Source organism: Ctenopharyngodon idella, chromosome 9 (assembly GCF_019924925.1).
Source record: "Ctenopharyngodon idella isolate HZGC_01 chromosome 9, HZGC01, whole genome shotgun sequence".
Lineage (NCBI taxonomy): Eukaryota > Metazoa > Chordata > Actinopteri > Cypriniformes > Xenocyprididae > Ctenopharyngodon > Ctenopharyngodon idella.
Window position 1 is genome coordinate 7,237,848 of NC_067228.1, and position 23,435 is coordinate 7,261,282.

The following is a 23,435-nucleotide window of genomic DNA, read 5'->3' on the forward strand; positions in this document are numbered from 1 at the left end:
CAGGACTCTTCAGCCTTTCTTCGAGGGTCTGTTCCCACGTGACAATCCGAGGAACACAAGATTTGCCATTAATTTCTTCACATCTATCGGTCTTGGAGGACTGACGTAAGAACCTGTGAAACCTCTCTTGTTGGGTCGGCTTCAATTATTATGAACTAATGCTCATCAAACTGTTTTTTTCTTTCAGGGATGAGCTGAGAGAACATCTGAAGAACGCTCCTAAGATGATCATGACCCAGAATCAGGACGTGGAGTCATCTGATTCTTCCTCCTCTTCTTCTTCCTCTTCAGACTCCTCCTCATCTTCAGATTCCTCATCTGACAGTGACAGCAGCGACAGCGACTCGGGCTCGTCCAGCGACTCGGACTCCTCCTCCAGCAGTGACAGCTCTTCAGGTATCAAAACACTATATATATAAAATGATTTGAATTGTCAGTTTAGTTTAAATAGGGGCTTTTCTCCCTCAAGTCATTTGTTATAAAACCTATTTGCTCTGAAGTACTAAAGGAATCAATGAGGTAAAAGAGTCATTAAATGGAATCAGAAATCATAAGTTAAACTAGTTAAAAGTTCCGTATAAATAGGGTGGGCTCATATATTGTGATATGAAAAAAAGAGGACTTTTCTCAAGATGACAAGAGGAAAGAATTAATCTTTCTAGTATTAAGGGATTTTGTTAAGGAGTGCATCTGCATAGAAAATCAAATTAATTTTAAAAATCTGAAAAATTACTTTTTACTCTGAAGACTTTTTTTCCAGTACATATCCTTTTAGAGTTGGAATATTATAAACTACAAAAACGTGGGTATTCACACTTGACTCTTTCTAAGAACTCAAAAATCCAACCTCAAATAAATATATGCATTGCCGGCTTTGGCGTGAAGCACAGAGCTGTGTTTTACACGTGTGCAGCTCATGATACAGTGTTTTAGAATCAGTGAATCCGGCAGAGCATATATTATAATTAATGTGCAATTTCACTATTAAATTAAGCGATATCGCCATATTGCGATATCAATTTTTATATTGAGATATCATACATCCCTACTTACAATTCCCACCTGAATTGCATTTTTTTATGGTTTAGATTTAGAGAATTGTGGACGTTACAGTGGGTTTGCTTACTAGGCCAAACTCTCGTAATGAACAAGAGCAGGGACAATCCGGTTTTACATTGTAAGTTTAAAAACTTGATGAAATGTGAAAGAAAGTCTGGCCATTGGCCCGGTGCCTAATTATTCATGCCTTTCTTGTCTGGACTTGACATGCGATCTGTTTTTTGTTTGTGTTTGTTTTTCCCCCTTAATTATTCTGCTTGTTATGGAGTGTTTCCCCCCTCCCTTCCTGAGCCCTGATGATCACCAGCCTGTACTTCAGGGTTTTAGGAGTGTCCACTTTGTAGATCCCATCACATAAATTCTAAAATTTTGCAAAAATGTCTCTCAAATTCTGTTGTTTATAAATGACAAGAATCCTTCAGGTTTCAGCTATTTAGTATCCCTGTAGTTATGGAAAACCTGGGGCAATCAGGGCATTTTAAAGTTTCCAGGTTTTTTTTTTTTTTTTAAATTGCTATTTTTTCTAGTTTTGCATACCTTTAAAATATTTCATATGAGTGCAATTTTTATAAAATAAAAGTGATAACATCTTTAATCAAAAGGTTAAAAACCCTGATCTTTATCCCAGCCAGGAATTGCTCATAAATAGTTTATTTTGAATTATGGCATGATGACAAACACTGTTATAAACACTTCCTCTCCCAATCTGCATGTTAATAGTCACTTTTTATGGCTTCAGCACTGTGTAAAAAGTGATTATAATTAGATTTGAGAACAGGCAGATTCTGACAGGAGTCTGTGAGTCGCAGCCATTCGACTGCAGTAATTTGTTCTTGAGGCTGTTAATGAAGTTACATTTTTAGACGAGATGTGATGTCAGGCCTCTCTCATCTCCTCTGTTACCGTTTAATGAATGTTAATTGATGTTTATTGCTGCCGTTAAAGGAAGACATACTTTCAGTTCTCCAGCAGTTCCCTCAAACGTATACATACACAAATACATTTGAAAGTCGCAATGAAATCATAATTTATAAATCTTTTTCTTTTTTTTTTACAGAATGTTGCAGTGCTTATTTATGGAAGCCCGTTTCTGCCACTAAATAAAAAAAATAAAAACAGTAATTGTGACTTTTTTTCTCACAATTCTGACTTTCTCACAATTGTGAGTTTATATCTCAGAATTTTGACTTTATAACTCGCAATTGCGAGATAAAAAGTCAGAATTCTGAGATAAAAAGTCACAATTACTGTTTTTATTTTTTTATTTAGTGGCAGAAAAGGGCTTCCACACTTATTATAAATGATTTACCTGTGCACATCAGTTTTTCTTTCAACTGACTGCAAACTGGCATTCAGATCAATTTCAGAAAGACTGAAATCCCGCCCTACATTTTTCTCATTCCAAAATCCGTTTCACTCGGATTTCTACTTCCGTTACATCACAACATTAAGGCTAAACGTGTAATTGTAGTGGAACCGAACTGGAATTCCTTTCGACTCCTTTCCCTTTTCATATGATACTGAATGAACACCTACACATCACTTTTGATTTGAGCCTTGAAATACTTAAATTCTTCTCTCCCTTGACAGACTCTGACTCGAGGCGCAAGAAGGCCTCAGGCAAGAAAAAGGACAAGATCAAGGAGAAGAGGTCCAGCAAGGCAGCAAACCAGCGATCTCCTCTGGAGGAGCGGCCCAGCAAAAAGCATGAGAACCGGCGGCAAGATGGCAACAACGAGGACCGCCGTGGACCTGACAAACACCAGAGAGATTCTCGCCGCCGGGAACACAGGGACGAGTCGCCCCCTGCTCGACAACGAGGAGAACCGGAGCGTGGAAGAGGACATAAGGAGCAGCAGCATCACAGGCACGCTCAGGACTATGAGGACAGACAGCCGGATTCACGCAGACGCAAGGACGATGGCAAAAACGACTCCCGAGCGGACAAGGACAAAGATAGACGGCAGAGCCGAGAGAGGGAGTCTCTGCGGCGGAGCCGGGACAGGTCAAAGTCACGAGAGAGGAGCCGCAAAGAGATCGACTCCAAGGACTCGTACAGAAACGGCTTGGAGAGGGCGGACAAAGAGAACAGGCATTCTGACAGGAGGAAAGACGAGAGGAGCAGGGATGGCTCACCGAGGAGACGCAGATAGCCGCCTGAAGGGAGACGGAATAAAATTATGATAGTCATGTACCAATTTTGAGCCGTTCCTCGTTCACTGTGGCTTTCACCTGTGTGCTTTTGCTTAGCCTTTATGTTGTTACACAGTAAAGCATAGAGTTTTTGAGCAGTCGTTGAAAGGGCTCATGTGGAAATGTACCGTACCTGAAACAATTTTAGCGGTTAAACAGGGCTGTGTTCAAAAGTATTTTGTATCCTTTGCCCAATTGTATTTTTGATGTTCTTTTGGCAGTAATTGGGGAAAAAGCAAGATTAAAGATAACATTTGCTATAAATTTAAAAGGTTTACTGTGCTTATTGAAGCTGCATATGATGATATATATATATATATATACATAGTCAAACCAAAATTTATTCAGACACCTTCAACGTTTCACATATTATCACAGTTTATTTGCTCTAGTTTAGGTCAACCAATTACAAAGCAATGCTTAATTTTGTTCAGTCTGTGGTGTAAAAAGGTCGCATTAGCAATTAAAGAAAAACACTTAAGCAAAACATGGTCAGGTCAAAGTGTCTGAATAATTTTTGGTCCCAAATTTTTATCAGTTTTACTGGAATTTTTGGGTATAATATGTCACAGTTTACTTTATTTTGCTACCCTCACTTATATAAATGAACTATAGTGTCCTGCACCCACTAGCAAAAATATATCAAAAATTATATCTGGTGTCTGAATAATTTTTAGTTTGACTAAAATATATATATATATATATAATGAAATGCTCAAAAATTTGGGGTCATAAGATTTTAAGATTTTTTTTTTTTGAAAGAAATCTCTTATGCTCGCTGCATTTATTTGACCAAAAATACAGTAAAAACAATCATATTGTTTTTCACAAATCTAAAATAATGGTTTTCTATTTTAATTTACTTAAAATGTCATTTATTTCTATGATGGCAAAGCTGAAGTTTTGTGATTAGAAACCATTCTAATATGCTGATTTGCTGCTCAACAAACATTTATTATCAGTGATGAAAACAGTTGTGCTGCTTAATATTTTCAATATTTTTGATTTTCTTTTTTTTTTTATTAAAATTTTAATATCTGTGCATCCCTAAGCAAATATGTTTTTAAGGTTGATTCTTTTGTTGTTTCAGTTTATTGATTCATATGATGTAATCACTCAGAAATGTTAACAAGGAAAATACTGCTTTTAAATGGAAAATGTTATGTTTATGTTTGTTATATCTTGGTGACTATTTAATGTTGTTTCCTTTGAAAAATGTAAGCCAATTCAAACCAAACACCTAACTAAAAATATATATTTTAGTTTGGTGTTTGGGCTGTTCTGATTTTTATTTAAATATCACAAAGGAAAATTTATGTCTCAATAGGTCTTCCATCTCAATTCCTTGCTCATGTCAGTGGTAGAGCTTAAGTAACATTTCTGTGGTGCACGTGATGTTCGGCGTTGTGCCTAGTGTAATACACCGCATGCGATTTGTCACATCTCATTTCAGATGCACTGAAATGTATGCGTTTCAAACAGCATGCCCAGCATTGGACATGAAGCTACTTTGCTTTTACTGATTTCTGCCGTGCTGCCCAACAGGATTCACATCTGCCGTGACCTTCAGGGGTAACTGAGCCTAGACTGCATAAGTGAAGCCTGATATAGAAACAGCCCTTTCCTTTGTAGCTGATGTTAATAGGACGCAGGACAAGCCCACTGGGATTGTAAAGCAGCGGAACGCATATGAATTAAAGGTCATCAATTGAGAGCTGGCAGTCAATTTAAAGAGGAAGGATCCCAGGTTTGCTTTAAGATGGATAGAATAGGTAGAGTGCTGTTCTTTTTATAGTCCCCCTGTGGTGGGAATTAAGTTTTTAATGTTGTTTATATGTCGATGTGGTGTTTTTAAATATGCTTTAAGACAAACCATGTGCAAATTCATCAGTCAACACCATTGCTGAGTATTTTCTCTTTAAAACTGCAGTGAAACAAACAGTCTCAAACCTGTTAAAATTGCTGGTGTTTCTGATGTCACAAACTACCTTGTAACCAATCACATCAACGTGCCGGCGGGCTTTAGCATATCATTAACCATTAGTGCGGTAAAACAGGAGAGTCTCAAGAAAACATCCCGGTATATTTTTCTGTTCATATAAAAAATTGTGTAGATTTACCAATATAGCGGGTGTATGATGTATATTACGATGTTATGATGAACTATACATGCCTTTCTCCACTGATGTTCTGAGGTGTTCAAAGCATTTCTAAGGATGCTGATTGTTAGAAGACAGCTGTCTGACTCGCGAACGGGAACATGGTTTGTGTAACATTAGCAACACATTATTAGCTGTTTGATAATGTAGTCAAGCAAAAGGCTATTCATATTAATTACCGCCATGTGTTCGACGTTGTAAAAAGCGATACCATCGTTCAGCGTTTACCTCAGCAGTTGACCGAGTGGATCTCTGAGCTCGTGTGAGTGAGTGGAGGTGGGGCTAATTAGTATATTCATAGATCCGTGTATAATAAATGAAGCAAGGGTGTAGAGTTACATTCAAGCTATTTAAGGCATGAAGAATTTTTTTTTTTTTTTTTCACAGGAAAAATGTTTAAATGTCTTATTTTGGTAATTTTTTAAGGAATAAAATTGACTACTTTAACATTTTATTCACCATTGAATCCCGAAAAAAATATCACAGGTTCCAAAAATATATATATATAAAACAGCACAGCTGTTTTCAACATTGATAATAACGAAGTATCAAATCAAATGATTTCTAAAGGATCATGTGACACTGAAGACTTGAGTAATGATACTGGAAATTCAGGTTTGCATCACAGAAATAAATTTTATTTTAAAATATATTAAAATAGAAAACCATTATTTTGAATTTTAATATTATCTCTCTCTCTCTCTCTCTCTCTCTCTCTCTCTCTCTCTCTCTCTCTCTCTCTCTATATATATATATATATATTTTTTTTTTTTTTTTTTTCTCTGTATTTTTGATAAAATAAATGCAGGCTTGATGAGCTTAAGAGTCTTCTTTCAAAAACATTAAACAGTAATGTGTCCAAACTTGATCTCATTCTCGTTACCATAATGCATCTTATTTTTCATTTGATATATTTTGATTTTGATAGTATATGAAATACATATTTTTGAGTAAAGGTTTGGTAACACTTTATTTTAGTGTCATTGTCACATATGTTACATGTAGTTACTAATAACTAAATTATGAATAATTACATGCAACTAACCCTAAACCAAACCAAATCCTAACCCTAAAGTAAGTACATATAGTTACTTAATATTACTCAGTACTTAAATGTATAATTACAGTGTAACAAAGACAGCTTGAAATAAAGTGTAACCAAAGATTTTTTTAGCATTGCAATAATGAGAGTTGGGGCGGGTAAATAAATGTAATAAAAAAAATGATTTAAGCAAAGTATAATTATTAAAGTTATAAAGTCTAAGTATTATATCTGTTTTAAATTTGGTGTGAATTAAGCCCCAGACATATTGTTGACAGGTTTTGTGAGATCTTTTTATAAAGAGAATAACAATGAGCATTAATACTCAAGTGCCTCAATGACATTAATGACTAAAGAGTTTTTTGTTTGTTTGTTAAACGTCTTGTTGATCATTGGTTCCTGCTCGAGAATCAGAAGAGCACTCTGGAGGGAAAAGCTTTCCCGTTTCATTATCAGTAAGGCAAGAGATAGACCTGTTATTTCCAACTCCTTCGACACCACACTGTCACAGTCCCTTCTGGAAGAGCTGCTCCTTCGTCACCAGCATCTCTGCAGGAATTTTACACTTTGCTATCACAAGACGTTTTTGGAAGCAAACCCCGTCCATTCACAGCTAACTGCCAATTTGCACGCCTGACTCAGGAATCACTTTTTTTTTTTTTTGCTCCATGTGGTTCTTTATTTTCACATTTATGCATTTGGCAGATGCTTTTATCCAAAGTGACTTGCATTTAATGTATACATCTGATCAGTTCATGCATTCCCTGGGAATCAAACCCATGCTCAACTGTTGAAGCTACATGAATGCTGCTATTTCAGAACATTTCATTTTTCATTTAGTGGTATTAAGCAAGACTATGCCTCTGATCTTCTTCTGTCGACATTATAGTATGTATTCCTAGACTGAGAAATGAAGGTGAGATAGTCAAGCACATTCAGGGATGTGGGAATAGCAGCTTTCATCAGATCCGACTCACTCCTGGGACACACAGGACAGACTTGACATCAACATCTGATGCGCTTAAAATGGCTGCATCCATCTCCATTAATATCTGTGCATGCATGATTGTATTTAGGATTATTAATGTGGAAATTGATTTAGACCCACCACTCTTACTGCTACAGACGTCTTGTGCGGCCCATGCGTTTCATGCTGATGGCTGTTGGTGTGAGAATGGGCAGTTCTGTCAATGCCTGGAAAGAAAATACCCTGTGAATGGAAGCTCTGCCCAACATGACCACAGGAAGTGAATGAACGGGTGGAGTTCCGTGTGGGTGCTTCCTCAAACCCTGTTTTTAAATTCTAAAATAGATTTTTTGTAGATCACTATTACTGTAGTGTGCAATTAGGGGTCTATACGTTCTGGCGGGCCGTCTCACCACAGCAGACATCTTGAACATTATTCAAACCTTGTGTACCGAAGTCAAATTTGGCTCAAGCTACCCCCGCTTAAAGAATGAGAGGCATTGGATTTATTAGTGAATCCTTGGGTTGCTGTTACATTCTGTACAATATAGTGCACAATTTTGATATTTCATATCAGAAATTTCATATTAGACCCATCAACTATTTGGTTACCGACGTTTTTCAAAATATCTTCTTTAGTGTTCAGCAGAAGAAAGAAATTCATACAGGTTTGGAACAAATTGAGGTTGAGTAAATGATGACAGAATTTTCATTTTTGGGTGAACTATCCCTTTAAAGACATTCTTTATTTGATCGAGTGTTTAAACTCTTACGGAAATGTACTTTTAAAATATTATTTTGTTCTCTAGCTTGCGTGCTAATCTAGTAGTCTGATAAACCAGCATTATTGCTGGCTCTTTGATGAATTTTTTATTCTTCTTTTGTAAGTCGTTTTGGATAAAAGCATCTGCTAAGTGCATTAATGTAAATATAAAACAAAATTAAAATGTTTCACATATTCCAGTGTTTTTACTTTTATTTTTAAATTCCACTGAGGAGAAATATTATAAACTAACAGCATTCGCTTAGTAAAGACTTCCTATGCAAGAAGAGAAAACTTTCAGAGGTATTTTTTATTGGCATATAATTGCAAAGTGATTTCTTCCCAAGTTCCCATAGGGAGAAAGAGAGGAAGGGAGTGTACAGGCAGTGAAAATAGGGCATACAGTATGTGCTCTCAGGTAGCGCTGCCCCTGAGGTATCGGGATGAGCATGCGTGGAGATTTCCAACGCGAAAAATTACGAATTCTATACAAATACTATGGCGAAGTCAGTTTATGAATATTACTCGCACGGTGCTGACGTCGCGTGGTTACCATCCAATAGCGAAGGCTCAAAATATGAATATTAAGTACATCACGCTGACGTTCTAGTTAACTCTCCAATGGCGAAATGTCGGTGGCGAATATTAATTAGTTCCAGTTGACGTTGCTTAGTAACCTGCCAATGGCGAGGACTTGTGTAATGAATATTACTCACGTAGCCATCGCCATAGTAGGATTCGTAAACTTCAGTCAGGACGCGGCTCATCGCCTCACAGTCCGTTTGAGCCGAGCAACCTGCAACCCGGAGTGCCGCCAAGTCTGTTCAACTTTACCGGTAAACATCAGCTGTTCAGGTAAGTGAACCTCAGGAGAATTCATATGCAAATGCGTTTTTGACAGCTTCAATATTGACAGCCGTTCCGTCCACCACAACTTCATTTTAGTGAATGAAAAACAACTTGAAGCATCAAGCCAGTATTTGATATTTTAACTCGTGTGTGTGATTGTATGGATGTTTTAGTCAGAAATCTTGCGTATTTGCTCTCAAAGTGCGTCTTTCTTCATTTTTTCCGTAATCAGAGTATGTTTAATTAACAACTTTGGCAAAACACTTTCACCTTACCTGTTCGCACCGCTTTCTAAGCGTTAAAGTAGTTAACTGTCATTTCTGTCCTGCAAGGCATCGTATCTCAACCGACGCGCTAGTAATGGCCAAAAATGCTGTTTAGGTTGGTACGTTAGCTAACTAGGTTTCTCCGTATAACAGATATTTATAATACTTAAGGGTATAGTTCACTCAGAAATTAAAGCTCATCCTCATACAGTGCCAAACATATGACTCACTTTCTTTGAAAGTAAGATGAATGCCCTGCACTGTATTATGATTTCCGTAAGAAGCATTTACAAAGAACTTGAAATCATAAAAGTGTCATAACAGTAGTCCAAATGACTCGTATAATATATATTACAAGTTTTCGGAAGACATATGACAGATTTGTGGACGAATAGTTTAAACTGAGAATCTTGAATTGCGCCCTTGTCATTTGAGAAGAAGTGTCCGATTTGTGAAAGAACGATTCGTTTGAATCGGATCTTCTCGATTAATCACCAATTGATAAAACCAATACGAAGGATTTGTTCACGAACCAAACCTATCTGGTTTATGAGTTTTACTCACTGACTTTGAGACATGACATCTTTGATTTTGAGTGAAACATGCCATTAAATATTTTAAATATACAGTTAAATATTAAATATTTACATTAAATATATAAAATATACAAAAAAAAAACTAGCATTATAAATACGATAAATCCTTATATGAGAATATATATATATATATATATATATATACACACATACATATACACACCCACCCACACACACACGCTACATATTAAATTAATTATACAATATCGTTTCATTGTCAGTATGTATCCGTAGTTCTTGAGTGTTCTCAGGTGTTCAACATCAGACATCTTCATTGCTTTAGATATGTGAATTATAGCTATTTTTATGTATATTGATGTAAATGTGTGCAAAACAACACACAAATGATGGTGACAGTGTAATGGAAGTGCATGTAGGTATACCAGTAGTACGGGACTGCAGTGAGCGTCTTTAACAGTTTGATGTTATATTTTCGCATTTGTCCTTGGACTAAATAATCCTCTCGTATTTATAATTCTACAGTAAGCCTCATAATATATGCAACCTAAAGGGCTTTATACTGACTCTAAGCTCTGGCCTTTGTGTCTTCGAGCAACCTTTGTTCATCCATAATTGTAAAAATAGAAATTTCCTTAATGGAAATACAAAACAGTTGAATATGATTGCTCTGGTCCATAATTCAGTGTTGGTCTAAAAGTGTTTATGCATTATTTCAAACAAATTTACCTGGTTGAATCTAGCCAGAGCTTTTGGAAATCTGACCTTTTATGTCAGTTTCTGTGTATTGGGTTGTTGCGCTCTCTCTTTCTCTCTCTCTCTCTGCGTGTGTGTGTGTGTGTGTGTAATGTGAACATAAGGCAGTAGGTGTGGCTTCTCAGATATTCTCAGTGAAGTGTGGTCTACCTATACATAATTAATAGAGCACTTATGTCCTTTACTCATCTTTACTCATCAGGACTAATTTGTTCAGCAGTATTGCGTCATGCCTTGAAAAGCAAAACACATTGTAGACTTTAGGCATCTTGGGAAATGGGCTGGTTTGAACTTCTTTTCTTAAACATATATTAGTCCACCTTTGTTCTACGCGTCCGTAAGATAAATGTACCCACAGTGACAATAAGCAAGCATTTGCAGGCATAGAATAGAGCACATGTTAGTTTTTGAACCTTCTTCCCTCCCTCCCGCCTTCCTTCCTTCCTTCCTTCCTTCCTTCCTTCTGCACTTCATTATTCCCAGTGTTGGGGCTAACACATTACAAGTAACTTGAGTTACGTAATCAGATTAGCTTTTCAAGTAACTAGTAAAGTAACGCATGAAAGGGTCTGATGAAAGCTGCTATTCCCACATCCCTGAATGTGCTTGACTATCTCACCTTCATTTACAAAATATCTAAGTTACTTTTTCAAATAAGTAATGCAAGTTACTTTTTCCCATTTATTGACTGACAGCTCTCCTGTCCCCATGTTGAGAGAAATAATGTGCAGAGGTGTTGTGTGCGCTGTGTGAACATGATGGGTATTGTAGTTCTAGACTAAATGTGAACATGCATTTACTCATCTCACTTGCACAAAAACATTCAGTATTCCTCAAAATGAATAAAAACAGTGAAATGCAATCTCAATTTTACGCAAACCTGTAATAATTAACTGTATTAAATTACACAAATATACTTTATGTATTTAATCTCACTTTATTAACCAATGTCTTTGCTGCTGACCTTCAATGATCTAATTCAACCAAACTAATTATCAAAAATTACTTTAGAATAGATTTAGAAATAAGAGTGTTGAACTTCCTTCTCCTGTATACTCGTCTTTTTTTAATCCAGAATGGCAGCACAGCTGAATTGTTTGTTTGAGCTGCGCCCTCTACTGTACAGGTGTAAATATGCAATTTTTCTTCAGTCTGAGTCTTATTCATTTCACTTTGGGTGTTAAAGGGCCTTTACATTTGCCAAAAATGCCAAAAACAAACAAGCAAGTCCAGCCCAGGTGAGAAAAAGTAATGTAATGCATTACTTTTCATAAAAATTAACTAAGTAATGCAATTAGTTACTTTTTTAGGGAGTAACACAATATTGTAATGCATTACTTTTAAAAGTAACTTTCCCCAACACTGATTATTCCCACATATCCTTTCTTCTTTGGAAGAGTTTCTAGACTGTTTGAAACATTGTATTATGGAACTCGGATCTATGCATTTTTTGAAGGTAAAGAGAGCTGCCTAATTCATCTTTGAGATTGTACTTTAGCTCAGCACAAAATTGTAACCTAGAGCTCTCAAATGTTCACAGGGCTGTTATTATACCTGCTGTCTCCTTCAGAAATATAGGAGCTGGTGATGTGCACTTGCTTTCTCAATAAGTGTGGAGAAGCACTTGTGAAGAGTACAATCAAAGAGTTTCCCTTCTGTATGACAGTGTTACACCGTCTCATTGCCGCTGTTTAATATCAGTGTTAATCACACTCATAAAATCTCAATCAACAGCATGCTGCTGCTAGTCGTACAGAAGACCTGCTGTAAAATCCAGAGAGAAAATGATTATCTGCACAGTATTTAACCTCCCAACCTCTGCTAATGATTATACAAGGTTAACAAGAACATCTTAGCAATTTCATAGATGTCTTTAAAGGAAATGCCGGAGCAGTTTTGGGATTATTCAAGGTCAACAAGAATAAGTCATTTGCTTAAAGGTGAAATGTGTAATTTCTGCGCCACTGGAATCCCTCAATGAAATTGCAAAAATGAGGTTTGTTTTCAAGCAGGTTTACAGATTGCTTCTCCTGTCTGTCATTGGTTGGTTTGATAAATATGATGCTTCTAGTTGCCATCATTCTTTTTTTGGATCCATTTCAAAAGAAGTTGATACCTTGGAGATTTGGAGATAGTGTGAGAAGTCACAGGTTTATATCAGGAATCAAGCTTCTTGGTGAGAACTGAGTGTCATCTTGTTGTATGATATCTGTCTGCATATAAATATTTTACCAGTAGCAATACAAATATGTTGCCTGCTTAAAGTTAAAAATATTAAGCAGCACAACTGTTTCCAACATTGATAATAATGATAAGAAATGATTCTTGAGCACCAAATCAGCATATTAGAATGATTTCTGAAGTATCATGTGACACAAGGATCACTTCTTTGTCATTCCGATTAAAATCATTCCGATTGAAAGATTCGGTGGACTGTTTACATGAGACCTTATCTAATCCGATATGGTGTTTACATGTGCCGGCGCTTTCAAACGTAATGATTTTGTGACATGCGCACATTAGCCTATGTTCTGTTTGCTGCCTTTTATTCCTGTCAAAATGGAGTTCCATTATTTCTTATGTGCGCTATTTTTATGTAAAGTGTTGCTCTTAATCAAGCAACAGCGTGAATTTGTAGCATATTATTGCTGGAAGGTATGAGTAAAAGACAGGCGCAGGAAGCTGACCTTTTTGGTGGCTGTGCATCTCTAAGGAGCATCTCAATACTACCCCTCCCTTCTCCGAAAAGCAGAAGTGTGTGGATGAAGGTCCGTAGTAATGATACACTGAGTTCCTTTAGTGTATTTAATTAATGTGTTGTTTCAGTTGTACTCCAGTTTGATTTTGCCGTTGCCTTTTTGCATTCTGACGACCCCTGACCTCATGACACGATGATGTAGACGCAAAGTAATCGGTTTAATGCGTTTACATGGCAGAATTTTTATTTTGTTCAGTTTATAGAAAGGTTCATCCATCCCTTTCAAACCGATTACAATTTCATTCGGTTTGGGCATTTTTATTCCGATTGAGGTGTTTACATGGAGCATTTTCATTCGGATTGGACTTCCAAATCGATTACAATGCTCCATGTAAACGCACCTAATGATGCTGAAAATTCAGCTTTTCCATCACAGGAATAAATTACATTTTAAAATATAGCATATTTAAATAGAAAACAGTTATTTTGAATTGTAATAATAACAGTATTACTCTTTCTACTGTATTTTTGATCAAATAAATGCAGACGAAGAGACTTCTTTCAAAAACAAAAAAAAATCTGGTAACACTTTATTTCGATGGTCCACTTTACAGTATAAGTAACTTTGCAAATACATGTCAACTAACTCTCTTTAGAGTATTAGTAGACTGTCTACTTATTTTATTTAATATCTGCTAACACTTTATTTTGATCCCCCTTCTACTAACTATAAGTAACTTTGCAAGTATGTCAGATTCTTCTAATAACACTAACCCTAACCCAACAGTCTACTAACTCTCTGAGTTAGTTGACATGTAGTTGCAAATTAATGGGAGTTAGTTGACCTGCAGAGTTACTTATAGTTAGTAGAACGTGTAAAGTGGACCATCAAAATAAAGCGTAACCAAAAATCTTACTAACCCCAGATTTTTGAACGGCAGTGTACATCAACTAGTTTACACAATCCAGTCAATTCCTAATGGATAAAATCAAGTCCTGTCCTACATTTTTTTTCCAGTGAATGTCCTGTTTTTTTACTCTGACATACATCAGATTATGTCAATAAAATGGCTTGCAAATGGCACCATGTTGTCATGATCACTGGAAAATGAGTTACAGAGTTCGCCCACGGACAATTCCAGAAAATTATTATGTTTCCCTTATATTTACCCAATATTGGTTGCAGACCATACATTGCGCATTATTTACAGTAAACAGACTCACATGGACCATTCTCAGTAATTTGTTTCATACTCCACCGCATTATTGTTATTGTTTACTTCCTGATATTTATTTTATTCTTTCTCTGAACACGGACACTATTGTGGGTCGCTATCTTTTCCGTGTGTTGCACAAAAGCCTTGCTGTCATGCCACAATAAAGGCTGGTTTTGTGGTATAGCATGTCCCCCTGCAGCTAGGAGATGCCTGTATAGGTGACTGGTAATTAGTCCCATTCTGTCTGCCGTGATTTATGGAGCTCACCATCATGCATGAAAGTGATCCATGAGCCAAAGAGGCAGTCGTTCTACACAAGCAAGCTCATGTAGTTATAATTTCATATTTTAGTAAAATTATTTGAGTTAACTGTACAAACCATTAATTGGCATGTTTAAATTTGAATATCCTTGTGGCCTTTTGGTTCCACATTGTCACTACCATAATAATGTCTCTGTAATCGATCTATATAATGTCTAAGAATTGGCAGTATGATCAAAAGCTCTTCCTCAAATTTTGACATTATTCCATGTTTTTCCATTGCAAATATTTCAACAGCGGTATAAACGGCAGCAAAAACTGACACATTTCTGCTGTCATGCTGTATATACCATCACCTCACCGCTTCCCAGTAACGTCTATTAACATATGTCTCAGTTGGTCTAATAGTCATTTGTCTTTGTGGAGCGGTACTACCGAGAGTCTTTTACCAGCTGAATTATATAAAAACTCATTTGCTGTTAAGGTCAGAACTGCTGTGGAGTGACGTGCAATTGTGACATGACATCTAACGTGACCTGAATTAGCATGCATATTACTGCCAATATACACACACACGCATGTACGTATATTTTCGTCATTGTGTGCGTGGCTCCTTTGACCTTACATTTATTTTTACTGACGAAAAAGCCCGGGAGGGGGCTGCTGCTCCTGGCTGGGTATGGAATGGGGCAGAAATAAATTGCCTCCACATCTCTTGTGTCTCTGCGGAGTTTAACGAATGATAACGTAGCTGGGAAACTAGGATATTGGGAAGGTCAGCTAGTTCTAGTAATTAGCAGGAGGGATGAAGATGGAAGGTGAAAGAGGGAGAGGGGAAAGATTCCTCTTTGGAGGGAGTAATGAATCACTCTTACTGGATTTTTTTTTTCCTGACAGTACTGGGAATATTTTGAGGAACTTAAAAATATATTTTCTCCACAGAGAGTTTATTTTAACAATTACATATAGGCTAAACCTTTTGAAGGTTAATATATATATTAGGGGTGTAACAGTACATGTAGCCAATTGTCCCGAAACCGTCACAGTACAAACGTCAAAGTTTGGTGCATACAGTCAGACAACGAATACAGTCAATCACAGGCGATCCACACGGCAATCCAGAAGGGGGCACATATGATAATGCAACGCTGTTTGCTAACCACCACAACAGGAAAAAACGCAGAAGAAGAACAGCAGACGATCTATGCTATGTTTACGTGTAATCTCTCAACCAATGTTTCAACCACGGAAAGACATCAATATATCATCTTGAGGATAACATCTCACATAGCATTACATTTACCTCAGGCAAGTCATTTAGTGTCCACAGCATGTTAGTTCACTAGAGAAATGAACTCTAGCGGGGAGCATTTCACTAAATATATGCACTAAATTAGATTATATATTAATTATATTTACCTGTTAGTAATGTCTTAATTATTTAATATATGTTTAAATAAATTTGTCATGATACAAGTTAAGACAGTAACTGTGTAAATGATCATATTTCAAAAATGAATGGGAGTAGAAAAATAATTGAAAAATAATTTTATAATTATATTTAGAAGTTGCAAAACCTGCCTTATGTGCAATGTACATGTTTTTTTATTTTTTTATTTGAGTGTTGATTATTATATCTAAAAATTAATAGCAACTGAATTTAATAGTTTGGGCTCTGTTGTTAACTGTAATCTTTAATATTATAGTAATGTGCAAGAAAATTATTTAATTTATTTTAAGAGAGAGACACAAGTTGTTCAATACACCAAGCAATTTTATGTTTAGTCCCACCACCCCCGCTGTATCGAACCCATACTGAACAATTTAATTTTAAAATCGAAAAGGTTTAAATTTACTTTTAATGTTTTAATTAGTTATTTATTATATTAATATAGATTTGTAATTATTTTATTTCATATTCATTTTATTTTGTGCATTTTATATTTGTTTAATTATATTTTATTATCACATAAGTGAATTAAGATACACAGTCCATCATGTACCATTTTTAAAAACTATATTGCTTCTGTAATTGTAATTAGAGCTGACTGGTTTGGTTCACGGTTTAGAGAAAAAAAAAAGCCCTAGAGAGAAAATGAACAGGCAAAATACTTCCGGACACCAAGGTCACTGAAAGAGTGGGCATCACTGTAGTGCTATATAAACCACATACACTCCTTTCCATTTCCTTGTGACACTGCAGCCTCTTCTTCTCCCTAGCCTCCATGTGGATGTCCCTGTGTACATCTAGGCCTATCTTTTATTTTATTTCATTATTAAAGTCCTCTGATTCGTGAGTTTTTTTTCTTTAATGTTTGTAATATTTTTTTTTTTTTTTTTTCCCAAAGTCAATTGCTGCTTTACTATAGGGGTCCTGCTGAGTTGATGCTAATTTTGCCAGTTCCTACTTGTTAAAGCCCCTGTTTGTCACGTGTGTTTATATTTGTAACTTATCTGTGACAATTCACACCGTGTGCCGATGCCAAGGGACGGATGTGACGGGTGTCATGAGAGAGAGCAACACTGGGACTGTGGCGACATTACATTCCCCAAAGAGTGGTGAACAGTTAGTGTCTTTTGCATTATGAAATGCTGCACAACACACATTTGATTTGACAAGCTCAGTGGCAGTTTTCCATGGTAGATGCATAATAAATAATGTCTATCATGTCTTCACTGCCTAAGTCCTTTGGATGCTGCCAAAATGTATGTAGTTAAACAGCGAAACTATTCAATGGATATTCACTGAGAAAATATGCAGAGTGAGACTTGACTTTATGCAGAGGAACTAATCGAATTGTAAGTGACTGATATGTACCAGGATGAAGCCAGGTGTTTGTTGGGAAGGGGCTGAAAAGGATAGTTGTTTCAGAGGTGTAGAAAGTTCAGTCCATTTAGATAAAAATATTTTTTCTTTGTAATTGCGTGTACCTATAAATTATGTACAAAAAGACAGTGAACATTCATTTAAAAAAGTAATGATTGACTTTTAATCCAGTTTGCAGTTTTCCCAGTTTTCCCAGTTGTGTTCCCTATTGTTTTCTCTCCTCTATCATAAAAAAGCCAAAAATGTAAATAATATAAAGTTCAAATCTAAAGGTAAAACAGTCAGCAATTTCAAACGATCCCTCTACGGCACCCAATTAGATTTTCTTACTGCATCAGCAAAATGAGGTGCAGTTTTCTTACCTTGGTGCATGCTGAAATCAATTAACCCTCCAAGTCGTACCTCTTTGACTGACAGTAACTGAATTCATTCAAACAGTTTACACCGCAGCTAAACTGTTGATGTCATTGCTAATGATGTCAGTTATTACGAAGTCATTTTTTAAAATATTTTCCCAATAACTGGGATGTGACCCTCTTGTAACCCTGATGTCAAAATGGCTTACATCAGTAGCTCCTATGGGTCGTGTAATTGGTCCTAGTCTGGAAGCGAGGACAGAGTGGCCAAAAACCGCTTCGAGCTTGATAATGGGTGACAAATGCTGAGTCCGACTGTTTAGCTACATACTGATTCACAGGGTCCCGACACAGCATTCACTGCTCCTAACATACTAAGCAGAGGATCTGCATACGTTCACTTCAGTTGACAATGTGCTTATTTGAAATTGCCTGCAATGTTATCAAAAACATAGCATTTAAGATGTGAAATAAAATCTTTCTTTCTTCAGTCGAGAAGAAATTTAGATTTTTGAGGAAAACATTCCAGGATTTTTCTCCATATAGTGGACTTCAATGGCTACCAATGGGTTGAAGGTCCAAATTGCAGATTCAGTGCAGCTTCAAAGGGCTCTACACGATCCTAGCCGAGGAATAAGGGTCTTATCTAGCGAAACAATCGGTCATTTCCTAAAAAATAAAATGTATATACTTTTTGACCACAAATACTCATCTTGCACTAGCTCTGCGATGCGCTACACATTATGTAATCATGTTGGAAAGGTGATGTAGCGTGATGTAGGCGGAAGTACCAAGTAAGTGTTTACAAAGCACATATGCAAAGACTAACTCAAACGGTAGCCATTGAAGTATACTATAATGGAGAAAAATCCTGGAATGTTTTCCTCAAAAAACGCAATTTCTTTTCGACTAAAGAAAGAAAGACATGAACATCTTGGATGACATGGGGGTGAGGAAATTTTAATTCTCAAGTGAACTAATCCTTTAAATCAACAGTAAAGACGTTTAATGTTACAAAGGATGCTATTCTGATAAATTCTGTTCTTTTGAACATTCTATTCATCAAAGAATTCTAAAAAAAAAAAATCATGGTTTTCAACATTGATATGTTTCTTGAGCACCAAATCAGCATATTAGAATGATTTCTGAAGGACCATGTGACACTGAAGACTGGAGTAATGATACTGAAAATTCAGCTTTGCGTCAAGGGAATAAATTGCATTTTAAAATGTATTAAAATAGAAAGTTATTTGTAAATGCAGTCTTGGTAAACATAACATCATACCGACCCCAAACCTCTGAATGATAGTGTATATAAAATACAGTATTTATTTATTTTTTATTTATGACATCATAATATTGGTCCTGCTAATTTATGTTTTTCATTCTTGGTGCATAGGATATCACATGAATGTGAAATAAAATAATTTATATTCTTTCGTTTCTAACATTTAGAAAGCAGTTCAAGTAAAATGCTGAGTCTGCACCCGCTAATTCGGTTCCATTATAATCAGGTTGCGCACAGCACTGCCTCTTAAAACTCTCCGCTCAACTGGGCTTTCGCTGATCTCCTTTTGATTGGCTACTGCCACGAGGTATCTGTCTTCACCTAGACTTCTAAGTTCTTCAGATTTCCCGTCAATCAGCTGTGGTTAGTGGGATGGAACCTTCCTCTCAACGCTGAAATCCAGGACTGAGTAATGGACCTAAGAGAGGAACTGAACTGCAACAGCTGCCCCGACTGTAGTGGTTTATTTAGCATCACCTCAGGTTATATGTAACCCTGCAAAAATCTGATAAAAGCCCCTCTTCTCTATATATATTTCAACATGTGCATTAATGATTTAAGTCATGAGTGTAGCTCATGTTGGAATTTCACTACCTACCTAATCCCAGATAATGGCATGCATGTAATTCAATCAGAGCGGATCCAGCAACAGACTGGTTGCCTATGGTCTCCAATATTTAATTAATTATATTTATAATCAACATTTCTGTTTTTTTTTTTTTTTTTTTTTAACTGAGCTTTTTGTAATGCATTGTAGGAATGCCTTCCCTGTGAAGGACACATGCTGCCTTCGAATTGTGCCAAATTAATTTATCTTACAAGGCAGCATAATCATGTCAGCAGTGTGCCCATGATGCCTTAAAATGCTGCCTACGTAGGTTTTGGAACAGAACTGTTGTGTCTTTTTATAGGTCCTCACAGGTGGTATATGCATATGTGGCCCAAAAAGTGTAAAAAAAAAAATTATAACAGAACCGAAAGTTAGATAAGTATTGAGAATACAGACTGTGGATTAAAAAAGATCTAGACTTTAATCAGAGAGCGAGGAATCATTTGTTAAATGTGATTTTGAGGAAGGAAGCAGCTTGCGGATCAGATGAGCCGAGGGATGGTTTGGCTCAGTGACAGATGGGAAACATTAGGGCTCCTCTAATCCTTTCAACATTGACACCAGAGTGTGAGAGAGGTAACTCACACCCACAGTGCCTGAAACCAACACACAAAACAGAAGAACTTGTGCAGAATATCTCTTAAAGCTAGCAAAGGAGCAGAACTGCTGCATGGGTCAGTGACTTTCTCTGTTTGAATAGAGAGCATTCAGTGCAGCTTTATATACACACTGGAGGCAGAGTTAATGCATTTCTATCAAGGGGTCAAGGTATGACGGTTAGCATGACCCAGTTAAGCCCTGCTGGTAGATGTTTTAACTGCACTATAAGATAAGCAAAAAAGTCTCTATTGACTGCCTTTGAGAAGTTGTTAATCTTATGAAGTTGATTATTATGAAATGAAATGAATGGAGGAGGAGGGGGGGTATACAATAAATAATTTTTTTGGTAATTTTTTCTCCCCGTCTGCTGTGCCTGTCTGATGTCACAGCTCAAGATCCTTCAGGACATCATATTCCAGAGGCTACGGCATTATTAGTCTTTTGTTGTGCGAAATTAAGAATTGAGCTGGAATTTGTATCAAATTGCTCACACCCTACAGAAGGCTGAATTTCAATTTTAAGTGGGATATAATGTATTCAAGCAAATGAAGTGTTCTTAAACATTAATTAATTTAATAAATATGATTAAAATATATAAATATAATTAAAATATATAAATATAAATTTATATGCAGGAGGTGGCATTTCAACTATCTATCCATCCGTCCGACCGATCTCTCTGTCTGTCCATCTGTCATTCGTCTGCTGCGGAGCTCCCTTCAGTGCATGCTTGGCAAAAGTTGGACAAATTGGACACCCTACGGTCTTGTGGACTTAACGGACATGCACACAGCGGCCATTGCAAGTCCACAAGATCGTAAGTGCATATGAAGTGTGCCATTTGGAACATGGCTTATCTGTCTGCATCAGTTGCTGTTTCCAACCACCTATTTTTATGACCATCCATCCATCCATCCATCCCATTTCAAAATTCAAATTTAACTGATAATGCTAATGGCCTGTTATGTGGAAATGCTAATGGATAGTTTTGTAGGTATTGTACAGCACCTTTATTACTTCCTACAGAGGAAGCCTTTAATGTGATCAACCGCAGTAGCTTCTGGACTGACCCTGGGTTACTTTCACTGTCAGGTGTTGGTGGATGTGATTTAAGGATTTTCTTCATTAACCGTCTCCTATAAATCATAATGGACAAAAAATATTGCTGCAGTTTCCTTTTAATTTTAATTTTGGAACTTCTGCTGCTGAAACGAAGGGGCCATACAGATTCCATTTCCCGAATCCCGCCTGATTGTATTTGTGATGGTTTGGATGTGATGCCGTTGTCATAAATTAATTTTTTCATGAAGCATCTTCAAATTATCCTACAGGGATTTTACTACTGTAAGATATTTTATGAATGCAAGTAAAGAATGAAATGCTTGAATTGTTTCATTTATCATCTGCCATGCTTATTTTTACGTGGAGTGCCATGTTTACTCATTCTTGGAACATGAAGCTTAAAGATTATCTGTCCAGTGAGGACGCAAGTCATTTAGATTTAGAGTAATCTGATTGCATAGTAGGTACAAATTATAGCATAAAGGGCCACACAAGTAGGGTAACAGCCGGCCTTTGTAAGCCCCATCTCTCAGATGATTGGTCAGCAATGGATTACTAACTCGGAGATAATTATGCTGGTAAATCCCAAATCCCGAATGTGCAGCAGCTGTACGGACAAACATGGCCTTTTTTCGTGTGCTGTTATAATAGTGAAAATATTTCCAGCCCATTTTTTTTTTCCTCTCCTGTTGTGTGGTATGATTGTAAATCGCGTATGACTGCTAATCCAGTTGCATTTTCAGTACACAAATATGAATGATATTGCACTACAGTTCATGCCATAATTGAATGCCCTATTCCTGACCCCCCCGTAAAAAATTGGGAAAACAAAGTTGAGGGGATTTGGCCGTGTATTATCTAACCGAGAAAGTATTTATTTATTTATTTATTTATACAAAGTTGAATACTCGTTTAATTAAATTGAGGATAAAATTTGTCCCCTTTTTTACATTTTCCCCCCTCAGTTTTCGCTGTACTTTATTTTTCCACTGTTTATATTGCAGAATGCTTTGTCTTATTAACATACTGTCCGCAGTCTAACCAGTATCGACATAGCGTGACTTACATCAAGTCATTGTTGTTCTTTTCTAGACAAACTTTGAATATTGTCTACCTGCCTCCAAGCTCTTTACATTGCAGCAACAAAAGTCTATTGATGAAATGTCCACCTTGTCCTGTCTTTGGACCCTTTTTAATAATTCATCTGTCATCTTGGTTTACGGCACGTATAGTCAGGCCAGGTTCATTAGGATGTCCCACAGCAAGGTGAGTCGAACCTTCTCATTTCAACTGAAATCTTTCACTCCTTCAAAAAAAAAAAGACTGTCTGCTTCTCCTGATCACTCCCTTAAAGGGATATTTCACCCAAAAAATAAAATTTGCTGTTAAGTAACTCTCAGGCCATCCAAGATGTAGGTGACTTTTTTTCTTCAGTAGAACAGTAAAGAAGATTTTTAAGCTGAAACCGTGGTCCTTGGTGATTCATAAAATGCAAGTCAATGGCTACCATCACTTTGGGAGTCAAATAATACAGGCAAAACAAAATTAATACCCGTGGCTCCTGATGATACATTGAGGTCTTATTGAAGCGAAACTGAACATTATTTACAGTCCTGAGCATGTTCACGACAGTCTGGAGCGCAAGCTTCCTGTCACATAATGACGTAAGTCAAATCTTTTGCAATCATGCTTCAAGTAAAGTTTTCTTGTTTTAAGAATGTTTTGATATTTTTTGCAGCAGCTGCCAACTAAAGAGCATAAACTAAACCAGACCAGAATGGAAAATCCGTACTGCTCTTGTGTGGAGAAAAACATGCTTGCAAGCCAGTATGATCTGATTTGTGAGTCATGTGAATCATTTGAGTCTGCTCATTTCATTGAATCGTTCAAACTGACTAACAAATTGGT

At 36.6% G+C, this 23,435-nt stretch overlaps 2 protein-coding genes across 3 annotated transcripts in view; both read left to right on the forward strand.

Annotated features, from left to right (window-relative positions):
- cwc22 (CWC22 spliceosome associated protein homolog) overlaps positions 1-3,523 on the forward strand; it is a 120,413-nt gene extending 116,890 nt beyond the window's left edge. For both annotated transcript variants that reach the window (XM_051906852.1, XM_051906851.1), the window contains exons 19-21: positions 4-105; positions 188-396; positions 2,650-3,523. In XM_051906852.1, coding sequence (XP_051762812.1) covers positions 4-105; positions 188-396; positions 2,650-3,212 — 874 coding nt within the window. In that variant the 3' untranslated portion in view covers positions 3,213-3,523. The remainder of the gene's footprint in view (positions 1-3; positions 106-187; positions 397-2,649) is intronic.
- Positions 3,524-8,912: 5,389 nt separating this feature from the next.
- The window catches only part of znf385b (zinc finger protein 385B), a 141,145-nt gene continuing 126,622 nt past the window's right edge, over positions 8,913-23,435 (forward strand). The window contains exon 1 of the mRNA XM_051906858.1: positions 8,913-9,038. The gene's annotated coding sequence lies outside the window, so the exon portion shown is untranslated. The remainder of the gene's footprint in view (positions 9,039-23,435) is intronic.